Raw genomic sequence first — 24,140 nt, 5'->3', positions numbered from 1 at the left:
CATGATTCAGTCTATGAAAAGGTAACAGGTGCATCCTAGGAGCTCAGACTCCATCTTAGAAACCGAGAGAGAAGGAAGCAGCCATTGGAGCACATGTTGTGGACTAAAACTTGCATCCACTAAGGCCAGCATCGCTGGTGAGCAAGAACTTCCGACCATCTACAGCCTAATTATTTATTGTGTTTTCTGTATATTTCATATACTGATTATATGTACTTGATTATACAAATAGGCATAAGTTATCATAGACACCCCAAAATATTGTAGAAACTATTATAGATGTAAAGAGGCAACTCTATATTAAAATAGTTGTAAAGGCAAAAGGTGCATTCTATGTATTAAGATAAAAAAAAACTTCTGTGTGCAGCAGCACCCCCCCCCCCTAATGCTTACCTGAGCCCATCTAGATCCAGCGATGAGAATGAGTGCCTTGGCCATCCAGGACGCTCTCTCCTGACACACAGCAGCGGCGCCATTGGCTTCTACTGCTGTCAAAGTCAGTCAGCCAATGAGGAGAGAGAGGGGACAAAGCTGAACCACAGCCCTGTGTCTGAATGATGGACACAGGGAGCTGCGGCTCAGCTCGGGTGCCCCCATAGCAAGCTGCTTGCTGTGGGGGCACTCAACAGGAAGGAGGGGCCAAGAAAGCCGGCAAGGGACCTGAGAAGAGGAGGATCTGGACTGCTCTGTGCAAAACCATTACACAGGACAGGTAAGTATAACATGTTTGTTATTTTTAAAGAGAAAAAATCACTTTAATGTCTATAGAGGGGGGGGGGGGGCAACTCCATACTAATGACCGAAGGGGGGGGGACACCATATTATTGGCCATGGTTTTGTATGGGATGTTCAACAAGCTCACACAGCATACAGATGTGATGGATGGAGGAACAGTAGCGTCCCACACTGACCTCCTCCCTACTGAACACCTAATGGGATGAACTGGAACGCCAATGGTGAGCCAGGTCTTCTCATCCAACATCAGTATCCGACCTCACAAATGGGCAACAAATTCCCACAGACACCTTCAAATCTTGTGGAAAGTATTCCCAGAAGAGTGAAGGATGTTAAACACAGAGGGGACAACTCCATATCAATGTCCATGGTTTTAGAATGGGGTGTCCAACAAGATCATTTCGGTGTGATGGTCATGTGTGTCCACACTCTTTTGGTCATACAGTGTACACATATATTAGGATGAAATCTGAATGAAGTATACATTACCTTTAAAAATCAAATGTATTTTGAAATCCATCAAGTATAAGTCCTGGAATTTATCTTGTCATAAGCCACTTTTAATCTTCTGATCAGCAGCACTATGATGTAGTGAAGGTGGGGCGAGTACTAACAGCCAATCAGACTCTACTGCAAAGCACATGTGCTGGCAGCAGAAGAGAGCAGAGGGCTGTGCAATCAGTGTGCTGCTCTTTCATTGTCCAATCAGAAAGTTAGGGGTGTGTCCTTGACCAAGCAGTGCTGCTGTATTGGAGCCTGAGGAACTGCTGGCTGTTATAGCCCAGTGGCTTTCATGAAATTGGCTGCATGGAGTTGCACATTATTTTAATTCAGCTTTCATTTTTCTTTTTTGGGAGTTTCAGAATGAAAAAATATTTGTTATTTTATATAGCACCTTGTACATTGCTATTATGTCCCCATAAGTACAACATGACTTTATTATATGAAAAACAGAAGAGCTGCTACCTTGTCCCAGGTTAAAGAAGGCCTGTGATAGGGACTGGACGTCCTCCTTCGGAACTTTGTATGACATCAATGAAGCAAAGCTGGAAGACAGAAGAACAGTAAGTTAAGGTCTTCTCCAACATACCCAGTGGTGTATTTTGGTTTTGTGCTGCCCTAGGCAAGACTAAAATTGGGGACCCCCCTCCTATGTAAATTTGCCCCACTCCTTTTTTAAAGGATGTGGCTCCCTCCAAAATTGAAGGACTACAAGTCCCAGCATGAACCCCTGAGATCTCATGAGAGGGGGGTGGGTGAGGAGGGATGAGAGAGAGGGGAATGAGAGAGAGAGGGGGGATGAGAGAGAGAGAGCGAGAGGGGGGATGAGAGAGAGAGAGGGGGGTGAGAGAGAAAGAGTGAGGGGTGAGAGAGAGAGAAGGGGTGAGAGAGAGAGGGGGTGAAAGAGGGGGGATAAAAGCGAGAGAGAGAGAGAGAGAGAGAGAGAGAGGGGGGAATGAGAGAGGCGGCTCTAGCAACCGGTGGCCAATAGAGTCTCAGGTGGAGGGGGGTGGCTTTTTTGCTGCCCCCCTGCAAAGTGCCGCCCTAGGTTAAAATACAGCCCTGAACATACCACAGATGAGACTTACAGGGCAATAAACCTAAGGATACTGCTGGGAAAGCCAACTTCTGACAACAGTTTATACAGCGGAGGGACTGGGAGGAGATCATCCAGTTGTATCCGACTGATCCATTTGTGCAGAGCAGGTGCCATGGTAGTGGGTAAAGCCAGTTCTAGAGGTTGGAGGGAAGACTTTGCTTTGGAGGAGGACCAAGTGACTATAGCCACGTTTCACAACCTCATTCCTCAAGTACCACCAACAGGCCATGTTTTGTGAATTTTCATAGATAAAATATCAATTATAAATACCAAACCGCTGCTGTATAGGTATGTAGCACCCTCATAGGTAGGTGCTAGGTAAAGGCATTGTTTTGCTCCATCTGCTTATCAGGGAAGCCTGATCAGTAGTTTTGCCTGTTACATGTGTCCATGTGTGATTCACTTGTTCTGAGGGAGTGTCCCCACTGTATCCAATAGGGGAGCCTGTTGGACAGTGGAGGAAACCCAGCCAGTGAAACACAGGCTTTTGTGGCTGTCCCAGTGGGAGGGCACAAGAGTGGTGCATCCTGGGATAGGCTATAAAAGCCAGGGGCACATGTGACAGGGCATCTCAGATGGGAAGCCAGGTCCCAGGAGGAGGCTGAAGTTGGTTTCTCCTCCTGTCAGCAAGGAAGGTGGTCACAGGCAGTCGGCCTAGTGGATTCAGAGTGTGATGCTGAGCCAAGAGGTCCAGGATACTGACAAGTGGAGAGCAACCCAGAGAAAAACAGTGTCAGTGAATACCGGGAAGCTTGCCGGGGGTTCTGCCCAGGAAGGAGACCACTCCAGTGGAGAGTCAGTGGACAAGGGGCTAGCATGCACGGGAAGTAAGAAAGGGGTTGCCAAGTCAGATCCCTAAAGAGAAATCCAGCCAGGAACCTATTTTCCACTTCACTTCAGGTGAAGGTGAAGCAGCGGCCTTGCCGCATTCATTACAGTTAGTGTCCTCAGCATTTGTGCATAGTTCAAGTTGGAGTATCCCACTCATCCCTTCTCCTATCCAAGTTCCAAAATAAAACACAAAAACCAAATCCCCTGAACTGTTCATTGTCTGAGCCAAGTCTTAAAGTGATAAGTTTTATGGACTGTTGCTATGGGTAACCCAGAGGAATCCACACTCAGCAGCTCCCTAGGGGGCAGTGCTACAGTTACATAGTTTGTAAAGTTGAATAAAGACATTAGTCCATCCAGTTTAACCTGTGTAGGTGTACATGTCGATAATCATTTCCCATATCCCTGTATGGTAAAATGTTCTTTAAGATACACGTCCAAGAGTCTTTTAAATATATTAATACTCCCCGTTGACACCACCACTGGAAGAGAGTTCCACATCCTTGTCGCCCTGATAGTGAAAAACTCCTATGCAGCTTAAGGGTAAACCGCTTCTCCTCCAATTTCACAGCGTAAACAGCTACATTTAGATTCTATGTGCATTAGAGTTTTCCCAAGGCTCAATTTAGAGGAGCAGCATCCATCACACAGTGGCGGAACTACACTTCTCCAAAGAATTGGAACAGACTGAGGTGCAAACTGGCGGCATCGAATGGACCAAAACATAATGTCCCAGAGGTGTTCTATTGGATTTAGGTCAGGCGAGCGTGAGGGCCATTTATTGGACTCAAGCCCTTCATCCTCCAGGAACTGGCTGCATACTCTCACCACATGAGGAGTATCCCAGGACCCACTGCACCAGCGTAGGGTCTGACAATGGGTCCAAGGGTTTTATTGCAATACCTAATGGCAGTCAGGGTGCCATTGTCTAGCCCAGTGTTTCTCAACTCCCGTCCTCAGGGCACACTAACAGGCCAGGTTCGCAAGAAAACTGAAATAAATCACAGGTGATATCATTTGCTGCTCAGTGATTGCAGTATTCTAGTCTGCATCTCCACAAGGTAATACTTAAAATCTGGCCCGTTAGTGTGCCCTGAGGACCGGAGTTGAGAAACCCTGGTCTAGCCTGTAGAGGTCTATGCGTCCCTCCATGGATATGCCTCCCCAGACCATCACTGACCCACCACCAAACCGGTCATGCTAAACGATGTTATAGACAGCATAACGTTCTCCACGGCTTTCCCAGACCCTTTCACGTCTGTCACATGTGCTCAGGGTGAACCTGCTCTTATCTGTGAAAAGCACAGGGCACCAGTGGCAGACCTGCCAATTACGGTGTTCAATGGCAAACGCCAATCAAGCTCCACTGTGCCGGGCAGTGAGCAAAGGGCCTACTAGAGGATGTCGGGCCCTCAGGCCAGCCTTGTGAAGCCTGTTTTTGATTGTTTGGTCACAGCCATTCTCACCAGTGGCCTGCTGGAGGTCATTTTGTAGGGCTCTGGCAGTGCTCATCCTGTTCCTCCTTTGTACAAACGAGCAGATACCGGTCCTTATGATGGGTTAAGGACCTTCTACGGCCCTGTCCAGCTCTCCTAGAGTAACTGCCTATCTCCTGGAATCTCCTCAAAGCTCTTGAGACTGTGCTGGGAGACACAGCAAACCTTCTGGCAATGCCACGTATTGATGTGCCATCCCTGAGTGTCCCAGAAGATTGCAGGGAGGGAGTGGGAGAGGAGAACATCCGCTCGAGCCGCCCGAGCAGGAGTGGGAGCGGGTACCTGTCAAAACTAGGTACCCCCCCCCCCCCAAAAAAACAATGGCATGCCAAATGTGGCATGTCAGGGGGTCAGGAGGCTTTAAAGCGGAAGTTCCACTTTTGAGTAGAACTCCGCTATAACTGACCAGATCAATATCCCAGGAGTTTAGTTGACTTGATGCAACACACTGATTAGAAAGTGTTCCTTTAATATTTTTGAGCAGTGTATTATTCTCATATTAGGACTTCCTGGACATTTATTGGACTTTCCCCACTATTTAGGTTTTCCTTGCTCCATATATCAGATACCTTAGATCCATTTATTCCATGTTCATTTTGAATGGACTGTTTAACATAGCAAGATACAGCACCCGGAGAGCACCCACCTATGTAATTTTTGGACTACTTTACCAGAGAGTCATAAATGTGAATGCACACAACATGAACAATACAAAAAAAAAAATATATACAGTAAAACCTTGGATTGCGAGCATAATTCGTTCCGGAAACATGCTTGTAATCCAAAGCACTCTTATATCAAAGCAAATTTTCCCATAAGAAATAATGGAAACTCAGATGATTCGTTCCACAACCATTTATTCATAAGTCTTTCAGTTTATAGTCTATATACAAAGATTATAGCAATGTGATAGGTTGTGTCATCATAAAATCTCCATCCACAAATGATGCCTCCACAAGGGGATTAGAAGCAAAATCTAGCAGAGCTACAGAATATAAGAGAGAAGAGAGGCGCCTCTAAGTGTAGCAGTATGGGGACATTTAATGAAGGTACAACATTTAGCAACTCACATGGTTGATGAATAAAGAGGCACATATAAGTAAGCAGGCATCCGGGGTAAAGCTGTCCACATAGACCATCTTCTGAACCACTGGCTCTCACCGATGTCAGTCTGCAATTGTGATTGGTAAGACTACCCTGCAGTAGAGTGATCTGAAAGCGAGACTTTGAATCGCTCGTGGAGCGCAGCGTGGAAGGGTGTGATGAAGATTACAGTGCAGAGGATTGTCTATGTGGAAAGCTTTACCCTGGATGCCTGCATACTTAGATGTGCCTGTTTTAATCATCAACCATGTGAGCTGCTAAATATTGAACCTTCATTAAATATAACCATATTGCTACACTTAGAGGCGCCTCTCTTCTCTTTTATACCCAGTTGTGACATGACGCTACTTGTATATCAAGACATCACTTGTAAACCAAGTCAAAATTTATTTAAAAAATTTGCTTGTCTTGCAAAGCGCTCTCAAACCAAGTTACTCTCAAACCAAGGTTTTACTGTATATATATATATATATATATATATATATATATATATATATATTCTACTATAACATAGATTTATTAAATTACATACCTCTCCTGGCGACAGGCATTGGGGAAGTGTTTGAGAATCTCCCTGTGTAGGATCTCCATTTGCTGGGTCCCGGCGTCTGCGTCCAGCTTCAGCTCCAGACTGTAGTGCCGACCGAATTTACTCTTCAGGTGCTGCACTGAGCCGATGTATCTGAGGAGGGGTACACATGGTTTACAGGAGTCCAGAGAGAGATGAGAAATGGAACATTATAATCTAATGTCAACTGAACGGGTACTCTTTAAAACTACCCCAATACTAAATGTTAAAATACTGATTATTATTGGACTGTCCCAAATTAAGCGCTGACTGTGCAGCCCTGTGATGTCAGAACTAGATGGACTTTTTCCTTTTTTCATTTCAATATTTTTATTGAAAATTTTCACAAAAAGTAGGAAAAAATAACAATGCAGAAAATTGAATAGCACAAGGTTAATACATTCTTAAGCGCTTGTACATTTCCCAAAGAAAAGGTTTGTAGTGTTAATGGAAGAAAAGAAATTGAAGGAGGGGGAAGCCCCTCTTCATGGAGATAGGACTTGACTCCATTACTAAAATCGCATAGTCAAAACCTTTCAAGCTCATAATACTAGAAATGGAAAGAAAAGCGAGAATAGGTAGAAGGGAGGACAAAAACAAAGAAAAAAAGTGTGTGTGTGGGTGGGTGGGGGGTTGTAAAGGAGGGAGTGGGAAGACCCTGTGCTCTGGCCCACGCCATCCCAAGACACATTAGTCGGGAATAATCTGGGGGTCACCATTCAAATATCTCATCCACAGTCCCTAGACCTGATTTTTTTTTTTCTTGTTTCTTGTTTCAACCTGCATAACTATGTCTAGCGTTACCCCTAAAGGGGCCATTGGTAACAACCGGTTCTTCCCCAAAAGTGCAGAGGCTGCCCACCACTCCAGGCACCAGTCCATTTACACAAGCTTATTGGAGCTCCTGTCTTTTTAAGTTTTACTGCTTGAAGAAGCTTTAACAGGAGGGTTGGCACATGGTATACTCCAAAATGATTAGCACTTAACAATTAGAGGACAATCTTCTCCTTAAAAGGAGAAGTACAGCCAAATCTCGTTCAGCTGTACTTCTCCTTTGGATCACAGGAGTGCAGTCCGTTTTGCACTCCTGTGACCCGTTTTCAGCAGACAGCAGGTAAAAGCCCGCTGTTGGCTGACCTCACAGACCAGGTCCAGGCTCAAGAAAGATGGCGACCATATGTCAGGATCCGCCCACATGGCTGGACTGGCACCCGGCTCAGCTTCTCAGCCAGCCGCTCCCAACCCCCTCCACAGCCCAGTGCTCCAGTGAGCGGGGGGTAACCAGCTCTCTGCTCAGGGAGCACCGAGAACAGAGGGCTCCGTTCTCAGCCTTAGAATCAGTGGGGGACGGATGCAGCATCCATCTAGGTAAGTGTGATTCAAAAATATAAGAAAGAATCCCAAACTTCTCTTTTAAAGAGGAAATGCAGTCAAGCATGCTGATTACAACAAATTACAACATGCAGTTTTAACATTGAAAAGCTTAATTAGGAATTACTAGAATTTTAAAGCTTACTTTTTCTGTTCTTTTTCATCCCCCATGATGCTTTTGTGAGCAGCCATATTTGCTGTGGGCAAATGAAGCCCTGGCTGTGGTATCCTGGGAACAGTCCGCATCACTCCACCTCCCTGGCCCAGTGTAAACTCGCAAATGCGCAGCAAACCAGCCATGAGCCATGCATGCGCAGTAAGACCAGCGCTTCTGTACCCTGTCTCAGCCCCCTTCAGCCCTCCTCAGCTCTCCTCTGCCTTCCCACAGACCTCCTCCATTCTCCCTGCCCCTCTAGAAAAAGTTCAGTAACTGAGACAGTCCTTCTCCAGGGCCAGATCGCTTGTGGTGAGGTCCTGCAATCAGCTTCCAGTACAGTCCATCCAGACTCTCAGCCCTGACCCCGCTGAGGCCTCTAGAACTGCTACACAGTCCACGGGCTGCCTAGGGGCAACAGCCCCTCAGGCTTTGAAACCCTCCTGAGTGGACAGGATGCTGCTCTCCAGTACCTCAGACTATTTATCAGCCTTCCAGCCCCCTTCTGGACATTCCTCTCTAGGAATTGGCTGGAGCATGATAAATATTGAGGCTGTCTTTTTAATCTCCCACCCTAAGCTCTGAAAGCATCTTCCAGTGGCAGGGGGGAGCAATCAAACTCCCAGCTTGGACAGGCCAGAACAAACAATTACTGCTCCCTTGATTACAGAAGTAGCCGAAAACTAAATTTACTTAGTATCCTATGCTAGTAGGGTGCTACAGATGTAAGAACTTCACTCACCTCAGCTGTCCAGAAACCATGATGGCCACCCGGTCGCAGACGGCTTCGGCCTCCTCCATGATATGCGTGGTGAGGACAGCAGCCTGCTCCTTGCCTCTGAACGTAGATCTGATTACTTTCCTAGACAAAGGATTACGCATGAAAATCGTGAAACTCATTATTAATATGTTACATTGTATGAGGCCATACAGGAGAAGATAGAAAACCACACAATGGACAACAGGAGGCAGCACCTTGTAGGGTGAGAATGACGCTGGACCATCACCTGATTCTCTTGGCCTATATCTGCCCCTTCTGTGGGTGCAGGGATACAGGTCAGGACCTCCTTTGCTCGGATGCAAATTTGGCTTTAATAGTGTTTTACATAGTTTGTGAGGTTGAAAAAAGACATCAGTCCGTCCAGTTCAACCTATGATGTGTGTGTGCGTTTACTGTTAACCGTACATTGTATACCCCTGTATGTTGAGGTCTTTAAGGTGCCCATCTAATCGTTTTTTGAAACTATCGATGCTCCCTGCTGATACCACTGCTTGTGGAAGAGAATTCCACATCCTTACCGCTCTGACAGTGAAGAACCCCTTATGTACTTTAAGGTTAAACTGTTTTTCCTCTAGTTTTAGTAAGTGGCTCCGTGTCTTATTGTATTCCCTTTCTCTAAAAAGTTTATTCCTTATGCTCGGGTCACCAGTACAGTATTTGTACATTGATATCATATCCCCCCTCAATCGTCTCTTCTCCAGAGAGAATAAGTTCAGTGCTTGTAGTCTTTCCTCATAGCTGATGTTCTCCATTCCCCTAATTATTTTTGTTGCCCTTCTCTGGACTCTTTCCAGTTCCAGCACATCCTTCCTGAGGACCGGTGCCCAGAACTGGACAGCATACTCCAGATGTGGCCGGACCAGAGTCTTGTAGAGAGGGAGAATAATCTCTTTATTTCTGGAGTGAATCCCCTTTTTTATACATCCCAGTATTCTGTTGGCTTTGCTTGCAGCGGCTTGGCATTGCATGCCACTGCCAAACCTGTTGTCCACTAGGACCCCCAGGTCCTTTTCCATCGTAGACTCACCCAGAGGTTCCCCCCCTAGTGAGTAGCTTGCTTTTGTGTTTTTGGCGCCCAAGTGTATTACTTTACATTTTTCAACATTAAATCTCATCTGCCATGTAGTTGCCCACCCCGTTATTTTGTTCAGATCCTCTTGTAAGGTTTCCACATCCCGCATAGAAGGTATTGGCAAGCTTAGTTTAGTATCATCCGCAAATACTGAGATTGTACTAGATATCCCCTCCTCTAGATCATTTATGAATAAATTAAACAGGATTGGTCCCAGGACAGAACCCTGGGGGACCCAACTTTCCACACCCGCCCAATCCGAGTACTCCCCATTAATCACCACCCTCTGTACTCTCCCCTGGAGCCAGTTCTCTATCCAGGTACTCACCTTATGGTCCATACCTACCTTCCTTAGTTTGAACAGTAATAGTGATGAGGACAGGGCCTAGATAAAGGAAACCTGTCACCAACCAAAAAAACAAACCCAGCTGCGTATTAGGCACCACCAGCAGCAAGTATTACCACGTCTCCCCACCCCATTCGCCACTGCCACCAGAACAAGGAAAAAAGCACCAGAATTTTGGAGAAAACTGAAAAACACTGTCAGGATGTTTTTGCTGCCTGTGTCCTAATTGTGATGATTTGCCATTGTTGTTTGTACTAATGACCATTGATTCTGGGGAAATAGAGTGATGGGAAATCCTGAATTAACTTGCGGGTCAATGGACAAGGTGTCCCCTTACATTGGTGATCAGTGGGAAGAATGTCCCTTACATTGGTGGTCAGTGGGAAGAATGTCCCTTACATTGGTGATCAGTGGGAAGAATGTCCCTTACATTGGTGATCAGTGGGAAGAATGTCCCTTATATTGGTGATAAGTGGGAAGAATGCTCCTTACATTGGTGGTCAGTGGGAAGAATGTCTCTTACATTGGTGGTCAGTGGGAAGAATGCCCCTTACATTGGTGGTCAGTGGGAAGAATGCCCCTTACATTGGTGGTCAGTGGGAAGAATGCCCCTTACATTGGTGGTCAGTGGGAAGAATGCCCCTTACATTGGTGGTCAGTGGGAAAAATGTCCCTTACATTGGTGGTCAGTGGGAAGAATGTCTCTTACATTGGTGATCAGTGGGAAGAATGTCCCTTACATTGGTGGTCAGTGGGAAGAATGCCCCTTACATTGGTGGTCAGTGGGAAGAATGCCCCTTACATTGGTGGTCAGCGGGAAAAATGACCCTTACATTGGTGGTCAGTGGGAAGAATGCTTCCTACAATGGGCAAGGTGTCCCTTATATTCGTGGTCAGTGGGAAGAATGACGCTTACTGTGGGGTCTGTGGGGAGCTGCTTCCCTTACAATGGTAGATCGATGATTCCAGGCTGAGAACAGGTGGACATATTTCCATACACAGTGCTGTGGTAATACATCCAAGGTACTCACCACAATTGCTGTTTGGCTTTAGGGTCCATTCCAGTGGAAGGTTCATCCAGAAGCACAATATCAGGATTACCCAGCATGCTCAGGGCAAAACACAGCTATGTGAAGAGGAATGACATTACATTACCCGAAAGGTCCAGAAACAGACGAATGAAAACTCAAGGTGCGTATCTAGTGGGAGGAGTCACCTTTCTCTGGGCTCCCGCTGACAGCTTCTTGGTAGGTTTCTGCCTGTCCTCTCTCATGTCCAGAGCATCTACTATTCTGAAAACAAGGTCATAGGGAGAAAATCACAGCAAACAAAGGTCCGGACAACTTCATGTGTGTGTGAGCACAGGACGAGGGAGACCACCTACTATGTTCTTTTATCTCAGCAACTGAATTCCCAGGTCTCTCCACCTACTATAACTGAATTCCCGGGTCTGTATACCTGCTGTGCCCATTATGAGAGGTTCCCACCATCCCTGTGCTGAATTTCCTGGGTCTGTACACCTGCTGCACCTACTGTGCCCATTATGAGGGGTTTCCACTATCCCTGTGCTGAGTTCCTGGGTTTGAACACTTGCTGGGCTTATTATGAGGGGTTCCCACCATCCCTGTGCTGAGTTCCCGGGTCTGTACACCTGTTGTGCCCTTTATGAGGGTTTCCCACCATCCCTGTGCTGAGTTCCCGGGTCTGCACACCTGTTGTGCCCTTTATGAGGAGTTCCCACCATCGCTGTTCTTAGTTCCCAGTTCTGTACACCTACTGTGCCCATTATGAGGGGTTCTCATCATCCCTGTGCTGAGTTCCTGGGTCTCTATACCTGCTGTGCCCATTATGAGGGGTTCTCACCCTCCCTGTGCTAAGTTCCCGGGTCTGTACACCTGCTGTGCCCATTATGAGGGGTTCTCATCATCCCTGTGCTGAGTTCCTGGGTCTGTACACCTGCTGTGCCCATTATGAGGGGTTCTCATCATCCCTGTGCTGAGTTCCTGGGTCTGTACACCTGTTGTGCCCTTTATGAGGGGTTCCCACTATCCCTGTGCTGAGTTCCCAGTTCTGCACACCTGCTGTGCCCATTATGAGGGGTTCCCATTCACCCAATTGAGTGGAGTGGCCCCTAATAATATATACTATACAAGAAACCCATGATTTCTGGGCCCCTAGACCTGGATCCTTCTATAAAACAATGACATTGTCTGATCTGAGAGCCCATAGAACTCACCTGTCTATGACTTCTTTCAGGCTGCTCTGGCTCATGCCTTTGATGGAGCCGTAGGTCTCCAGGTGTTCCTGCACTCTGATCTCTGGCCACAGATGGTTTAATTGAGGTGAATAACCCACATATCGTATGGGGCCCCCTCCTGTTTCGGAGGGGCCCGGATCTCCAATCCAGATCTGAAAGCACACACATAGAGATGACATCAGTAAGAGACTCGGAGATCATTCTGAATTCATGGGATGTGCACCTGACCTCCTCCTCACCTCCATACGGAGAGATCTCCTTCCCATAAATCAGATACCTCCCAACATCGGTATCACCATTCTTCTCAGAGAACCGAGCAGGAGTGACACTGATGATCTCAGAAAATGCTATCTGCCTGGCTGTCATGCTGATCCCCCCCACATTACCTCATACACATAGGCAAAGCTGCTGGAGCAATGAGAATGCAGCAGGACACTAAGCCCATCATGTGTGTTATAGCAAATCACCTGTCATTGTGTTCAGCCAGTCTTGTGATCTGGTACCCGGCCACACAGTGACACCATATCCAGAGTGCTCCCCTATTGTGTTCCCATTCACTAAATGGTGGGTCCCTATTTTTTCTTTTAAAGGGGCCCTGTCACCAGACCATTCATTTCTTTAACAATCTAACAATCAAAATGTTTATTTATTGTATTTTATTTATGGCATTTACCTGTAAAAACCTCCCTTGTGCAGACATCCAAAAGCCAGAAGACTGCTGCTGAGTGCCGCCATCTTGGATGTGATGTCAGTAACCCAAGCAGACTCTAAACTGTCACTCTATATTACAAAAGGTGTATCCCAAAGTTGATAAAATAAATTCTCTCAACCTCAAATAATACACTAGCAGCGCTATCCTAGGATGTGAAAATCCTAAGATTAATAGAGTCTCTGTTATTTGGAAAAAGCAGTGTGAGAGAATTGATACAAACAGTCCCAAATTCAGAGCAAGAATCCAAGGCAGTAGATCATCCACAATAGTGCATTCAGATCATCCACAATGGTGCATTCAGATCCTGGAAAGCCTTCACCACACCACCGTGCTTGCCTAATGGTAATAAACTTACCAGAGACCAATGAATACAAGCCAATGTATGCCACCACACTGGGGATATATGCCACAACGGGGGATGTCAGATCCACAAGAGACTTAGATACTTAAATATAAGTACCAGTATTCAGCTGGTCAAGCTTCCGGGTGTGACGTAGGATGTAGGTATCCCTGGTGACTGCGTGACCGCGCTCTGACGCGTTTCATCATCAAAGGACTTCAACTGAGCTCGGTTGAAGTCCTTTAATGACGAAACGCATCAGGCCGTGGTCACGCGGTCACTAGGGATACCAACGTCCTACATCACACCCGGAAGCTTGACTGTCTAGGTACCATGCGGCAAGCGGAAAGAGGAAGGAGGGGGGGGGCTGGGCCAGCACAGACAGTAATTAGACACTCCCAGAAGAGGAAAGGAAAAGCTCTGCAAGTATTATGTATTCTTCTACCTGTAAGTTTTTAAAGTTGATTAACTCCCCCCCCCCCCCCCCCGCTGCCCTATGACAGCTTCTCTTACCATATAACCCAGACTATTAATAATCAGAACATTTGCTGACCTTCCCGGCGTTCGGCTCCGTCTGTCCCACCATCATGTCCAGGATCGTACTTTTCCCGCACCCATTGGGCCCCACCAGCCCAAGAATCTCCCCTAGAATCAGAGACACGGTTATGATGGTGACAACCACTTCCTGTGTATGGGGGGGAGGGAGACTTAATGGGGGGGGGGGGGGAGACTTACCTTTCCTTACACAGAAGGAGATGTTATTGACCACCAGCTTCCTCATGGTCTTCCCTACAATGGTCTTCCCCTTCTCATTGTACTCTTTGTGTAATCCGCTCACCATGATGGCCGGTTTCTGGGAAAGAGAAAGGATAATGGGAAACCCCCAATGGATGACATTTAGTTGGGTAAAGCTCTGAGTGTAACGAACCATTCACCCTTCTTCCTGCATCTCAATGATGCTGATCTCCTCCAGCCTCTTTCAGCTACTTCCCCCAGTGTTTGCTGCACTGCTCTGGACGACAGTGACAACAAGCCATGCCCAGGCAATGTGTGTAGCCACCAGGGAAGCATGGGGCAGGGTGACAATGTAGGGGCACAATTGGGAGAGGGTTGTCAGGGTCCTTCATGGCAGGATCAGTTGGGATTATTTTAGTAAAAGCTGCAGATTTAAAAAGGCAGAAAACATGGAGATGTGCGGGAGTTGTGTCATCCTGGGCCTGAACATCCTGTGTTTACTATGCTTCAGATTGTGGATGAACAGGAAGCCGCTCAGCACAGAGCACTTCCCACTCATTCACTGTCCAGTGCAGCTGAGGCTGCAGAGAGAGGGACTGGAGATACTCTGTCCTCACTCCCTCCTTGTGTCTCAAAAGCCCCCAATGGGGCTTCCTAAAAAAAAAATTGTTAAAAAAAAAATAAAATTGTATAAAATAATAAAAATAAAAAAGTACTGACACCATCCACTGCTCTACTGACATCATCCACTGCTCTACCGACACTGTCCACTGCCCTACCGACACCGTCCACTGCTCTGACTCCATCCACTGCTCTGACTCCATCCACTGCCCTACCGACACCGTCCACTGCCCTACCGACACCGTCCACTGCTCTGACTCCATCCACTGCTCTACCGACACCGTCCACTGCCCTACCGACACCGTCCACTGCCCTACCGACACCGTCCACTCCTCTACCGACACTGTCCACTGCCGTACCTACACCGTCCACTGCCCTACCGACACCGTCCACTGCTCTGACTCCATCCACTGCTCTTCCGACACCGTCCACTGCCCTACCGACACCGTCCACTGCCCTACCGACACCGTCCACTGCTCTGACTCCATCCACTGCTCTACCGACACCGTCCACTGCCCTACTGACACCGTCCACTGCCCTACCGACACCGTCCACTCCTCTACCGACACCGTCCACTCCTCTACCGACACCGTCCACTGCCCTACTGACTCCATCCACTGCTCCACTGACACCATCCACTGCTCTACAGACACCGTCCACTGCCCTACTGACACCATCCACTGCCCTACTGACACCGTCCACTGCCCTACTGACACCGTCCACTCCTCTACCGACACCGCCCACTCCTCTACCGACACCATCCACTCCTCTATCGACACCGTCCACTGCTCTACTGACTCCATCCACTGCTCTACTGACACCGTTCACTGCCTTACTGACTCCATCCACTGCTCTACCGACACTGTCCACTGCTCTACCGACACCATCCACTGCCCTACCGACACCGTCCACTGCCCAACCAACACTGTCCACTGCCCTACCGACACTGTCCACTGCTCTACCGACACCATCCACTCCTCTACCGACACCATCCACTGCTCTACTGACTCCATCCACTGCTCTACTGACACTGTCCACTGCTCTACTGACACCCTCCACTGCTCTACTGACTCCATACACTGCTCTACCGACACTGTCCACTGCTCTACTGACACCGTCCACTGCTCTACTGACACCGTCCACTGCTCTACTGACACCGTCCACTGTTCTACTGACACTGTCCACTGCTCTACTGACACCGTCCACTGTTCTACTGACACTGTCCACTGCTCTTCTGACACCGTCCACTGCTCTACTGTCACTGTCCACTGCCTTACTGACACCATCCACTGCCCTACTGACACCATCCACTGCTCTACTGACACCGTCCACTGCTCTACTGACACCATCCACTGCCCTACTGACACCGTCCACTGCTCTACTGACACCGTCCACTGTTCTACTGACACTGTCCACTGCTCTTCTGACACCGTCCACTGCTCTACTGTCACCATCCACTGTCCTACTGACACCGTCCACTGCTCTACTGACACCATCCACTGCCCTACTGACACTGTCCACTCCTCTACCGACACCATCTACTGCTCTACCGACACCGTCCACTGCCCTACTGACAACCTACACTGCTCTACTGACACCGTCCACTGCTCTACTGACACCGTCCACTGCCCTACCGACACCGTCCACTGCTCTGCTGACACCGTCCACTGCTCTACTGACAAAGTCTACTGCTTTACTGACACCATCCAACGCTCTACTGACACCGTCCACTGCCTTACTTACACTCCATGCATTTAGGTATCTAGACGTGGTGAAGACGACTTGCTGAAGTTTAAACTGAGCATTAGAATGGGTAAGAAAGGGGATTTAAGTGAGTTTGAACATGGCATGGTTATAAGAGTGACCCAACCCATTATATATTTCCTTTAAATAAGCCCTGGGAGCTTTATCCATCATCACTGTGATTTCACAAAGATAAAAGAACAATGTAACCAGACAGCATGCAACCCGTGGCTAAGGCTCTGGATGGAGACCAGTAACACCACACTGAGACCTAAGGGGTTAAATTGCACTACAAAGGAGGTACTACTGTTCAGGTGCCTGTCCAGCACGTCCATACCTCATAAGAGTCGGACGCCATGTACTCCCCAACCCGCGCTCTTTCTATCCGGACGTCCTCGTCTTCATCCTCCGGGACCTCTGTGAATTTCCATGCTTTGCCTTTCTTGTCTTTCCTCCTGTGGCCCCCGGAAAACAAAAACAGATCTGAGAAGAAAGCGCATTGGCCGCTTTCTTCTATAAAGACAATGTGATGGTATTAACCGACATCGGGAGTGAGGTCTGTATTTTACACAGAATGGGGTCTGTATTTACATTTATGCTAATGTGTATTGAACTTCAATGTCAGACAGGCTCTCCCTATTGTTTGTGTAATGAGGTGGGATGTGTATTCTGTCCAGACAGCTAGATAATTAGTTCAGGTTAATTCTGTTTCTGTATACAATTTCATCTGTATTGAATAATGTAATCAGGCAACCCCTGACCTGAGTCTAGTAATTTGATCAGGAGGGGATGTGCTCATGTCTGTATAAATTGAGTGTGAAACTGTTCAATAAAGAGAAGGTTCCAAAACTTGTACAAGCTAAGTTGTTGGCTAGCTTTGTATGAGAGCGGCTGGGAAAATCTGGGATATATGTTCATGACTGCAAGGAAGCCGTTTACTGATGGAAGCCCACAAGTACAGTGTGGGTCAGCGGTTCCGTTACAGACAATATTTAATTTGCTGGCCCAGAAAAGTGGAAACAGAAGAGTGAGAGTGGAGGAAGACCCTGGGCTGCATCCAGTCTTCTGATGTTCTTGATTTATCCACAGGACTATAAGACAGAAGATACCAGAAAACAGGTTTAGGTTGCCCCTTGACAACCTGTCCATGGTGCATTTTCTGGAACCTCTCAGCTGATCCAAGCACTGCAAGCCAGAGGCCAGTACAGCTGAATGGAGGAGGGAAATTGTGGCAGCAGGTTGGTGGGGGAGAAGAGAAGTGCCACAGCGCCCTCTCCTGTTGATCACTGTATATTGCATTCAATTTTTTCAATTAACTTTCAAACAAAAAATTAATTCTACCTGAACAGGGGATCCTTTCTAATGGATTTTCCTCCATTCTTTAACTCTAGGTGGCGCAGGAGAAGCAGCAGGATAACAAGCTGTATGTACGGCTGTAGAGAAAGAAGGATTGTCATATTCATATATTTAGGACAGCTTCTCTCAAAATAGAGCAGCCAGCATGGAAGAGCAATAGGCTGCGATATGTCCCCAAAATAAATTATGTGCCCTGCAACACGCCCCCTGCTGGTCAGAGCCAGAGCTCTCCAATCAGTAGGGAGCATAAGCTTTAGGTCCAACCCAACAGGAGGTTGGACCTCTGCATAGGGATCACTGCCTCCCCGCAGAGAGCATGGGTCCTTCTCTGCAAGCCTGCTAGCAGGAGACAGGCTTTTCTACGCAGGCTGTGGCTGCTTTCCAAAGAAAATGAACTGTACTATTCTGTGCACCTTTTGTATGTACCTAGAATGTACTTATCTGATATAAACCAAAACTTCAGTTGGGCTACACCTGAAAACTCTTCAGTAATAATAATAATGTGTATCTGTTAGTGATCGACCGATATCGGTTTTTCGTTGCTGATACCGATACCGATATTTTGGCCAATGCATATCGGTATCGGCCGATATTGGGCGATATTTTTGTACATTTGAACAAAAAATTTTTTTTTTGACAGGTACTCTTGTAGAGGGATCTGGGGGTCTAAAAGACCCCAACCCCCTCCTCTGCACTTAAAAGCATTCAAAACGCCAAGTTTGGCTGTTTTGTATGCTGTCATTTTTTTTAATCTGGCGCCAGACAGTACCCGGAAGTGATGTCACTTATGACATCACTTCCGGGTTTTTGCACGGTGACCTGATCAGAGCCGAATGTGGCTTTGATCAGGTGTTCGGCGACCATGCAGGCTAGTTGCCCGGGTCTACCGGTGGGACGGGAGACCCGGACGAGCCGCGGAAGGTGGCGTGAGGGGGGGGGGGCATCCCCTCCCGCTCTTTGTAATGACAGCCGAGCGGCTTCTCAGCCACATTGGTTGTCATTACAAGACAGCTGACCGTCGGCTATGGACGCCGGTACCGGGGTGATGCCTCTAGCTGCAGGCTATCACTCCGGTACAAGCCCTTTCCGAAATATTGGCAATATCGGTAACCTCAGCGGCCGATTCCGATATATCGGGGAAAGTGCATATCGGCCCTCGATATATCGGCTTTGCCGATAATCAGTCGATCCCTAGTATCTGTGTACCCTTATTACTGTATTTCTCTCTGAAACACTCTGTGGTCCCTGGAATAAGCCATGCAGATACTGACTTCAAGAAAGTCAGGATTAGTAAAGGCATGCTCTTCTCCAGAGGACAGAGACCAGGCTTCAGCCAGGCTGCACCAATCATTTCCTTCATGGGTGTCACAGGGGCAGGAACTGAGAGAATTTCTCCCCAATGGGGTCACAGACAGAAAAAACAAACATAAAATGTAATTCTTTCTAACCCTATCCAAAACTGAAACTAAAAAAAAATTGGGGTGTAATCAGGCTTTGATATATTTTAATAGCAGAGAAAACTGCTGCCCTCTGGTGGCAACAATACAGTTATGAAATATCACCAAGAAAATGTAAAAAAAAAAAGGAGTAAAAAATAAAAATCATATATTTTATACTAAATGTCACAATATCAATGTTAAATATATAAAAAACAGATCGGCTTACAGCTAAAACTGCCACCAACACCCGGCCAAGTTGAGTGTAGCTGTTTTCATCCCCTGAAACTTTCCAGGATTTCTGAAACAGAAAACAGAAGAAAACAATTCTGATTAAGCGCTATGAATGCAGGGTAAGAACCCCACTGCTGCTGACACTCAACATCAAAGTATGGTTTGGTTGCAGGGTTACAGGGTTAGTTATACAATGCAAGGATACCTCATTGCACACCTGCTTATGTTCTGTAGATACTGAAGAGGGTAATGCTAGTGCACCAGGGGAGGCCTGGGAAGCTTTGACCTGGGGGCAAACACAACCAAGTAGCCCAGTCATGGTAGGGGCAAGGAAAGTAAACCACACTGGGTGATTGGTAGCCATGTTTAAAGGCGGGGTTTATTCTGATGCTCCTTTTCACATTTTCCAGCATTGGCTTTCTTTGAGGCTGTTGGTCACATGACATTCCAGAGCCGTAAAGGAAGTCAGAGCTGGAAGACCTCCTCTGAATGAGGAGAAGATTGCGATAAATCCACAAAACAAATGTAGCACTGCCCCCTAGAGGACTGCTGAGAAATGCACTTTCTTGATTCCCCTGGGTTACCCTTAGCAACTGATAGTAGACAAATAGCATTTAAAGTCCTTGGCTCAGTCAATAATCAATCCAGGGGATGTTGTTTTTTTTGTATTTTATTTAGAATTGGGATAGGAGAAGGGATGAGCGGGATACTCCAACTATGAACTATGCACAATTCTGAGGACACTAACTATAATGTGTGTGGCAAGGGCGCTGCTTCACCTTACCACTGAAGTGAAGATAGAAAGTATGATCCTGTTTTAGTAACTCTTCAGGGTCTAACTTGGCACCCTCTTTCTCACTTGCTGTGTGTGCTGAACTCCTGTCCACTGACACTCCACTGGAGTGGTCCCCTTCCTGGGCAGACCCCTGGCAAGTTTCCTGGTACTCACAGACACTGTTTTTCCCAAGGTTGCTCTGCCTCCAACTCCACTTGTCAGCTTTCCTAGACCTCCTGGCTCAGCTCCACACTCCTGGTTCACTAGGCCGACCACCTGTGACCACCTTCCACAGCAAATAGGAGGAGAGGCAACCGTCACCCTCCTCCTGGGACCTGGCTTCCCGCCCAAAGACACCCTGTCACATGTGTCCTTGGCTTTTATAACATATACCAGGATGCACCACTGTTTGTGCCAACCCACTGGGATAGTTACAAAGCCTGTGTGTCACTGGCTGGGTTTCCTCCACTGTCCAACAGACTCTCCTATTGGATACAGTGGGGACACTCCCTCAGCCCAGATAAATCACACCTGGACACATGCAACAGGCATAACTATTGATCAGGCTCCCCTGATAAGCAGATGGAGCAGACTATGATTTGCATGCTGCTCCCCTGTTAAGCAGGCAGAGCAAACTATTCTCCTTCCTAGCACCTATCTAGGAGGGTGCTACATAAAAATATGGAAAAAAAGGCTGAATGATTTCCATTGACTGGAGCCTTCATTTAGAAGTAAATGAAGGCTATTACACTACACAGAACTCTAGCCCATGAGGCTGCTCCAGTCCTCCCAGACTAGGAATGTATGAAATAAACCCAATATAATAAAATACAGTACATGTGGGGGCACTGTATACAAAATGTCAAAAACTTTAATAGACACTTAAGCCGCCTACAGACACAAATCACAAGCCATTTCTATCTAGGTGGTACCTATGAGCCCCCTACATTCATGGACCTTGTGGTGACCAAGGTCACATGTTTTTTAGGCTCCCGGGAGAGCTCAAGTCACCTTTAAAAGTGAAAAGAGGGATTATGTCCCCTTTTCAATAAATTGCGGGCAGGTATGTTAGGGCGGCACAGTGGTGTAGTGGTTAGCACTTTCACCTAGCAGCAAGAGGGTCACTGGTTTGAATCCCAACCACAACACTACCTGCCTGGAGTTTGCATGTTCTCCCTGTGTCCGCATGGGTTTCCTCCGGGTAGTCCGGTTTCCTCCTACACTCCAAAGACATGCTGGTAGGTTAATTGGATCCTGTATAAAAATTGGCCCTACTGTGTATGTATGCGAGTTAGGGACCTTAGATTGTAAGCTCCTGGAGGGCAGGGATTGATGTGAATGTGCAATGTATATGTAAAGCGCTGTGTAAATTGACAGCGCTATATAAGTACCTGAAATAATAATATTGTAGATATATATGATGCCTCCTATAAAATATAGGATTCTTACCTTCCTGTACACGACCTTCAATTACTCATTTATTGATCTATGCATGAGCAGCTCAGTGTGCATTTGTGGCATCTACAGGGTGCCAGGATGAATGAACTCCCATGCTCAAGTGCGAGAGTTATATCATTGCAAGTCAGCCAATAAGGATTGTGGAAGATGCCGAACCCAAAAGAAGCCAGGTAGAAGATAATGGTGCTGGTAAGGGAGCGCTACCTGGAATGGTCTTATCTACTGTAATCATATGATCAGTGCCAGTTTTGTTATTAAACAAAATTGTAATAGCGGCATCTTAGTAGCGTCGAAGCCTGATGTCAAGTTTCAGGTCTGAGCTTGCAACCTCAGCGGTGTCTGGCTGTGGCTCTTCTTGCTGTGCCACCAGGGATGCTGGACAGCTCCCTGATTCCTTGGACAATCTTGTTTGTGTCTTGTTTCTGGTGTCTGATCCCAATCTACTACTACGTGTTACTGACCTTTGGCTTGTTTACTGACTATGCTTCTGCTTGATCCCTAAATTTCTAGTGGACTGTATTTAACTTACCTCCTGGTGGGGCTACAAACTGCAACCTGCTATTAACACGCAGCAAAACCCATCTTCACCATCAGCAGCTCTGGTAAATACCCACTTGTACTTAGACCCCACGTCACAGGTGATCCAGTGTCATATGCCAGGAGAATCTGCCCATATATTTCCTGCTGGCTACATGTGAACCTCTCTACTGCTACAGCCCTTGGCCTCTGAGCCTCATCCTAGACCGTCACAGCTGTTAAAGGGTGATGGGAGGATCGGTGACCACAAATCATTCCACCAACCTTATGGCTAATTCATGGAAGCAACAACAACCAATCACACCAGACTTTAGAAATTCCTATCTACTTCCATCGGGCTATGTAGCACGACTCTGGCAACTAACCATCTGCTGGCCATCAAATTAATGTCGGGTCCGAAGATTTAGAAGAGCCAACCCTGCTTAACCACACTTCATTCTTACCTTTAAGAAACAGATCAAACAACCAATCAGGGGATAGATGGGTATAAATAAAGAGAACATGTCGTGGCAGACGGTAAATATCAAATCATTCCCGATGACAGAGGCAAGCTCAACCGTGGTGATGGTGATCAGACACATCTGAAGGATGGAGAAGAAGGAAAAAGAAGGTGACTAATGGGGCATGCAATATTAACATTTTTCAGAAAGAAACAAGCATACCTGAACTATAATCAAAGCATTAAACTAAAAATAATATTTCTAGCAGGTGGAAAGTTTGGGCAACTAGATGCACCTTCACCCAGTTTTTAATGCTCCTTAGATACCCAAAAGCCAACCATTAAAATCAGGCAAAGCGCTAACAATTCCAGATAGTGGCTGCACTTTCCTGCTCCTTTCTGCCCCCACATTCCTAATGGTCCATCGCTATGTTTGGCTGTCTGGCTGGCCAATTGGAATGTGCTGGAAGCAGGAAGGGGGTGGGAGGATTTCACACTGCCAGTAGTTGTCCCAAAATGGCCAAGCATTCAGGTGTAGAGAGGTAGGTTCACTATGTGAAGGTAGGTTCACCTCACCTCAGGCACTTATCCTAAAATTTCCTCAAAGTCCCAACCTTAACCTTCTTCTACATCATCTTATGTATAGTGTGTATGTGGGGGGTGGGGGATCCTCATTAGTAGAATAAATCTATCAGTAAAAATAAAATCTATAAAAAAATAAAAAAAACGAGTTGTAGACTCAACACCACTAATCTTGTAAAGAAAAAAGGGAGGTGTAGCTAAATATAAATTGCCAAATATTAGAACCCAAGATATTTAATGATCCAAATAGCAATACATGTACACAATATACATTTTGAAATTGGTTTGGGCAAGTATTTAATATTAAATTCTAAAATTAAACATTTTAAACTGATTTGTGTGTACCTTGATTTCTTTTTGCCATTTTAAACTGAATTTTATGTACCTTTATTGCTTTTTGGATAATTAAATAAAATAATATCTTGGGTTCTAATATTCGGCAGTTTATATTTAAATACTGTACACCTTCCCTCTTTTCTTTACAAGGTTACTGGCATTAGGAGAGAAGGTGTAACTAAATATAAACAGCCAAATATTAGAACCCAAGATATGATTTTATTCAATAGCAATAAAAGGTACACAATATACAGTTTAAAATTGATATGGGCAAGTATTTAAAATTAAAATTTAAAATGGGGGGGTCCTCATCAGTACAATACATCTATCAGAGAAAATACCATTTAAAAAAATAAAATGAGTTGTAGACTCAACACCACTAACCTTGTAAAGAAAAGAGGGAAGGTGTAGCTAAATATAGATTTCCAATATTAGAACCCAAGATATTTAATGATCCAAATAGCAATACACAATATACATTTTGAAATTGGCTTGGGCAAGTATTTAATAAAATCTAAAAT

The 24,140-nt window shown here is 46.3% G+C and overlaps 1 protein-coding gene across 1 annotated transcript in view; it reads right to left on the bottom strand.

Moving 5' to 3' along the window:
* The window catches only part of ABCA5 (ATP binding cassette subfamily A member 5), a 102,831-nt gene that overhangs the window by 3,302 nt on the left and 75,389 nt on the right, over nt 1–24,140 (bottom strand). Inside the window, exons 25-36 of the mRNA XM_082271562.1 lie at nt 22,706–22,843; nt 19,488–19,559; nt 17,808–17,899; nt 16,804–16,921; nt 14,103–14,220; nt 13,921–14,012; nt 12,295–12,467; nt 11,275–11,350; nt 11,090–11,184; nt 8,602–8,721; nt 6,299–6,448; nt 1,702–1,781 (exon numbers count right to left, since the gene is read on the bottom strand). Coding sequence (XP_082127688.1) covers nt 1,702–1,781; nt 6,299–6,448; nt 8,602–8,721; nt 11,090–11,184; nt 11,275–11,350; nt 12,295–12,467; nt 13,921–14,012; nt 14,103–14,220; nt 16,804–16,921; nt 17,808–17,899; nt 19,488–19,559; nt 22,706–22,843 — 1,324 coding nt within the window. The remainder of the gene's footprint in view (nt 1–1,701; nt 1,782–6,298; nt 6,449–8,601; nt 8,722–11,089; nt 11,185–11,274; nt 11,351–12,294; nt 12,468–13,920; nt 14,013–14,102; nt 14,221–16,803; nt 16,922–17,807; nt 17,900–19,487; nt 19,560–22,705; nt 22,844–24,140) is intronic.

Source organism: Pelophylax lessonae, assembly GCF_965119305.1.
Source record: "Pelophylax lessonae genome assembly, chromosome: 11".
Classification (NCBI taxonomy): domain Eukaryota; kingdom Metazoa; phylum Chordata; class Amphibia; order Anura; family Ranidae; genus Pelophylax; species Pelophylax lessonae.
The sequence above is the reverse complement of the archived record's forward strand: the minus strand, read 5'-3'. Positions and strand labels throughout refer to the sequence as shown.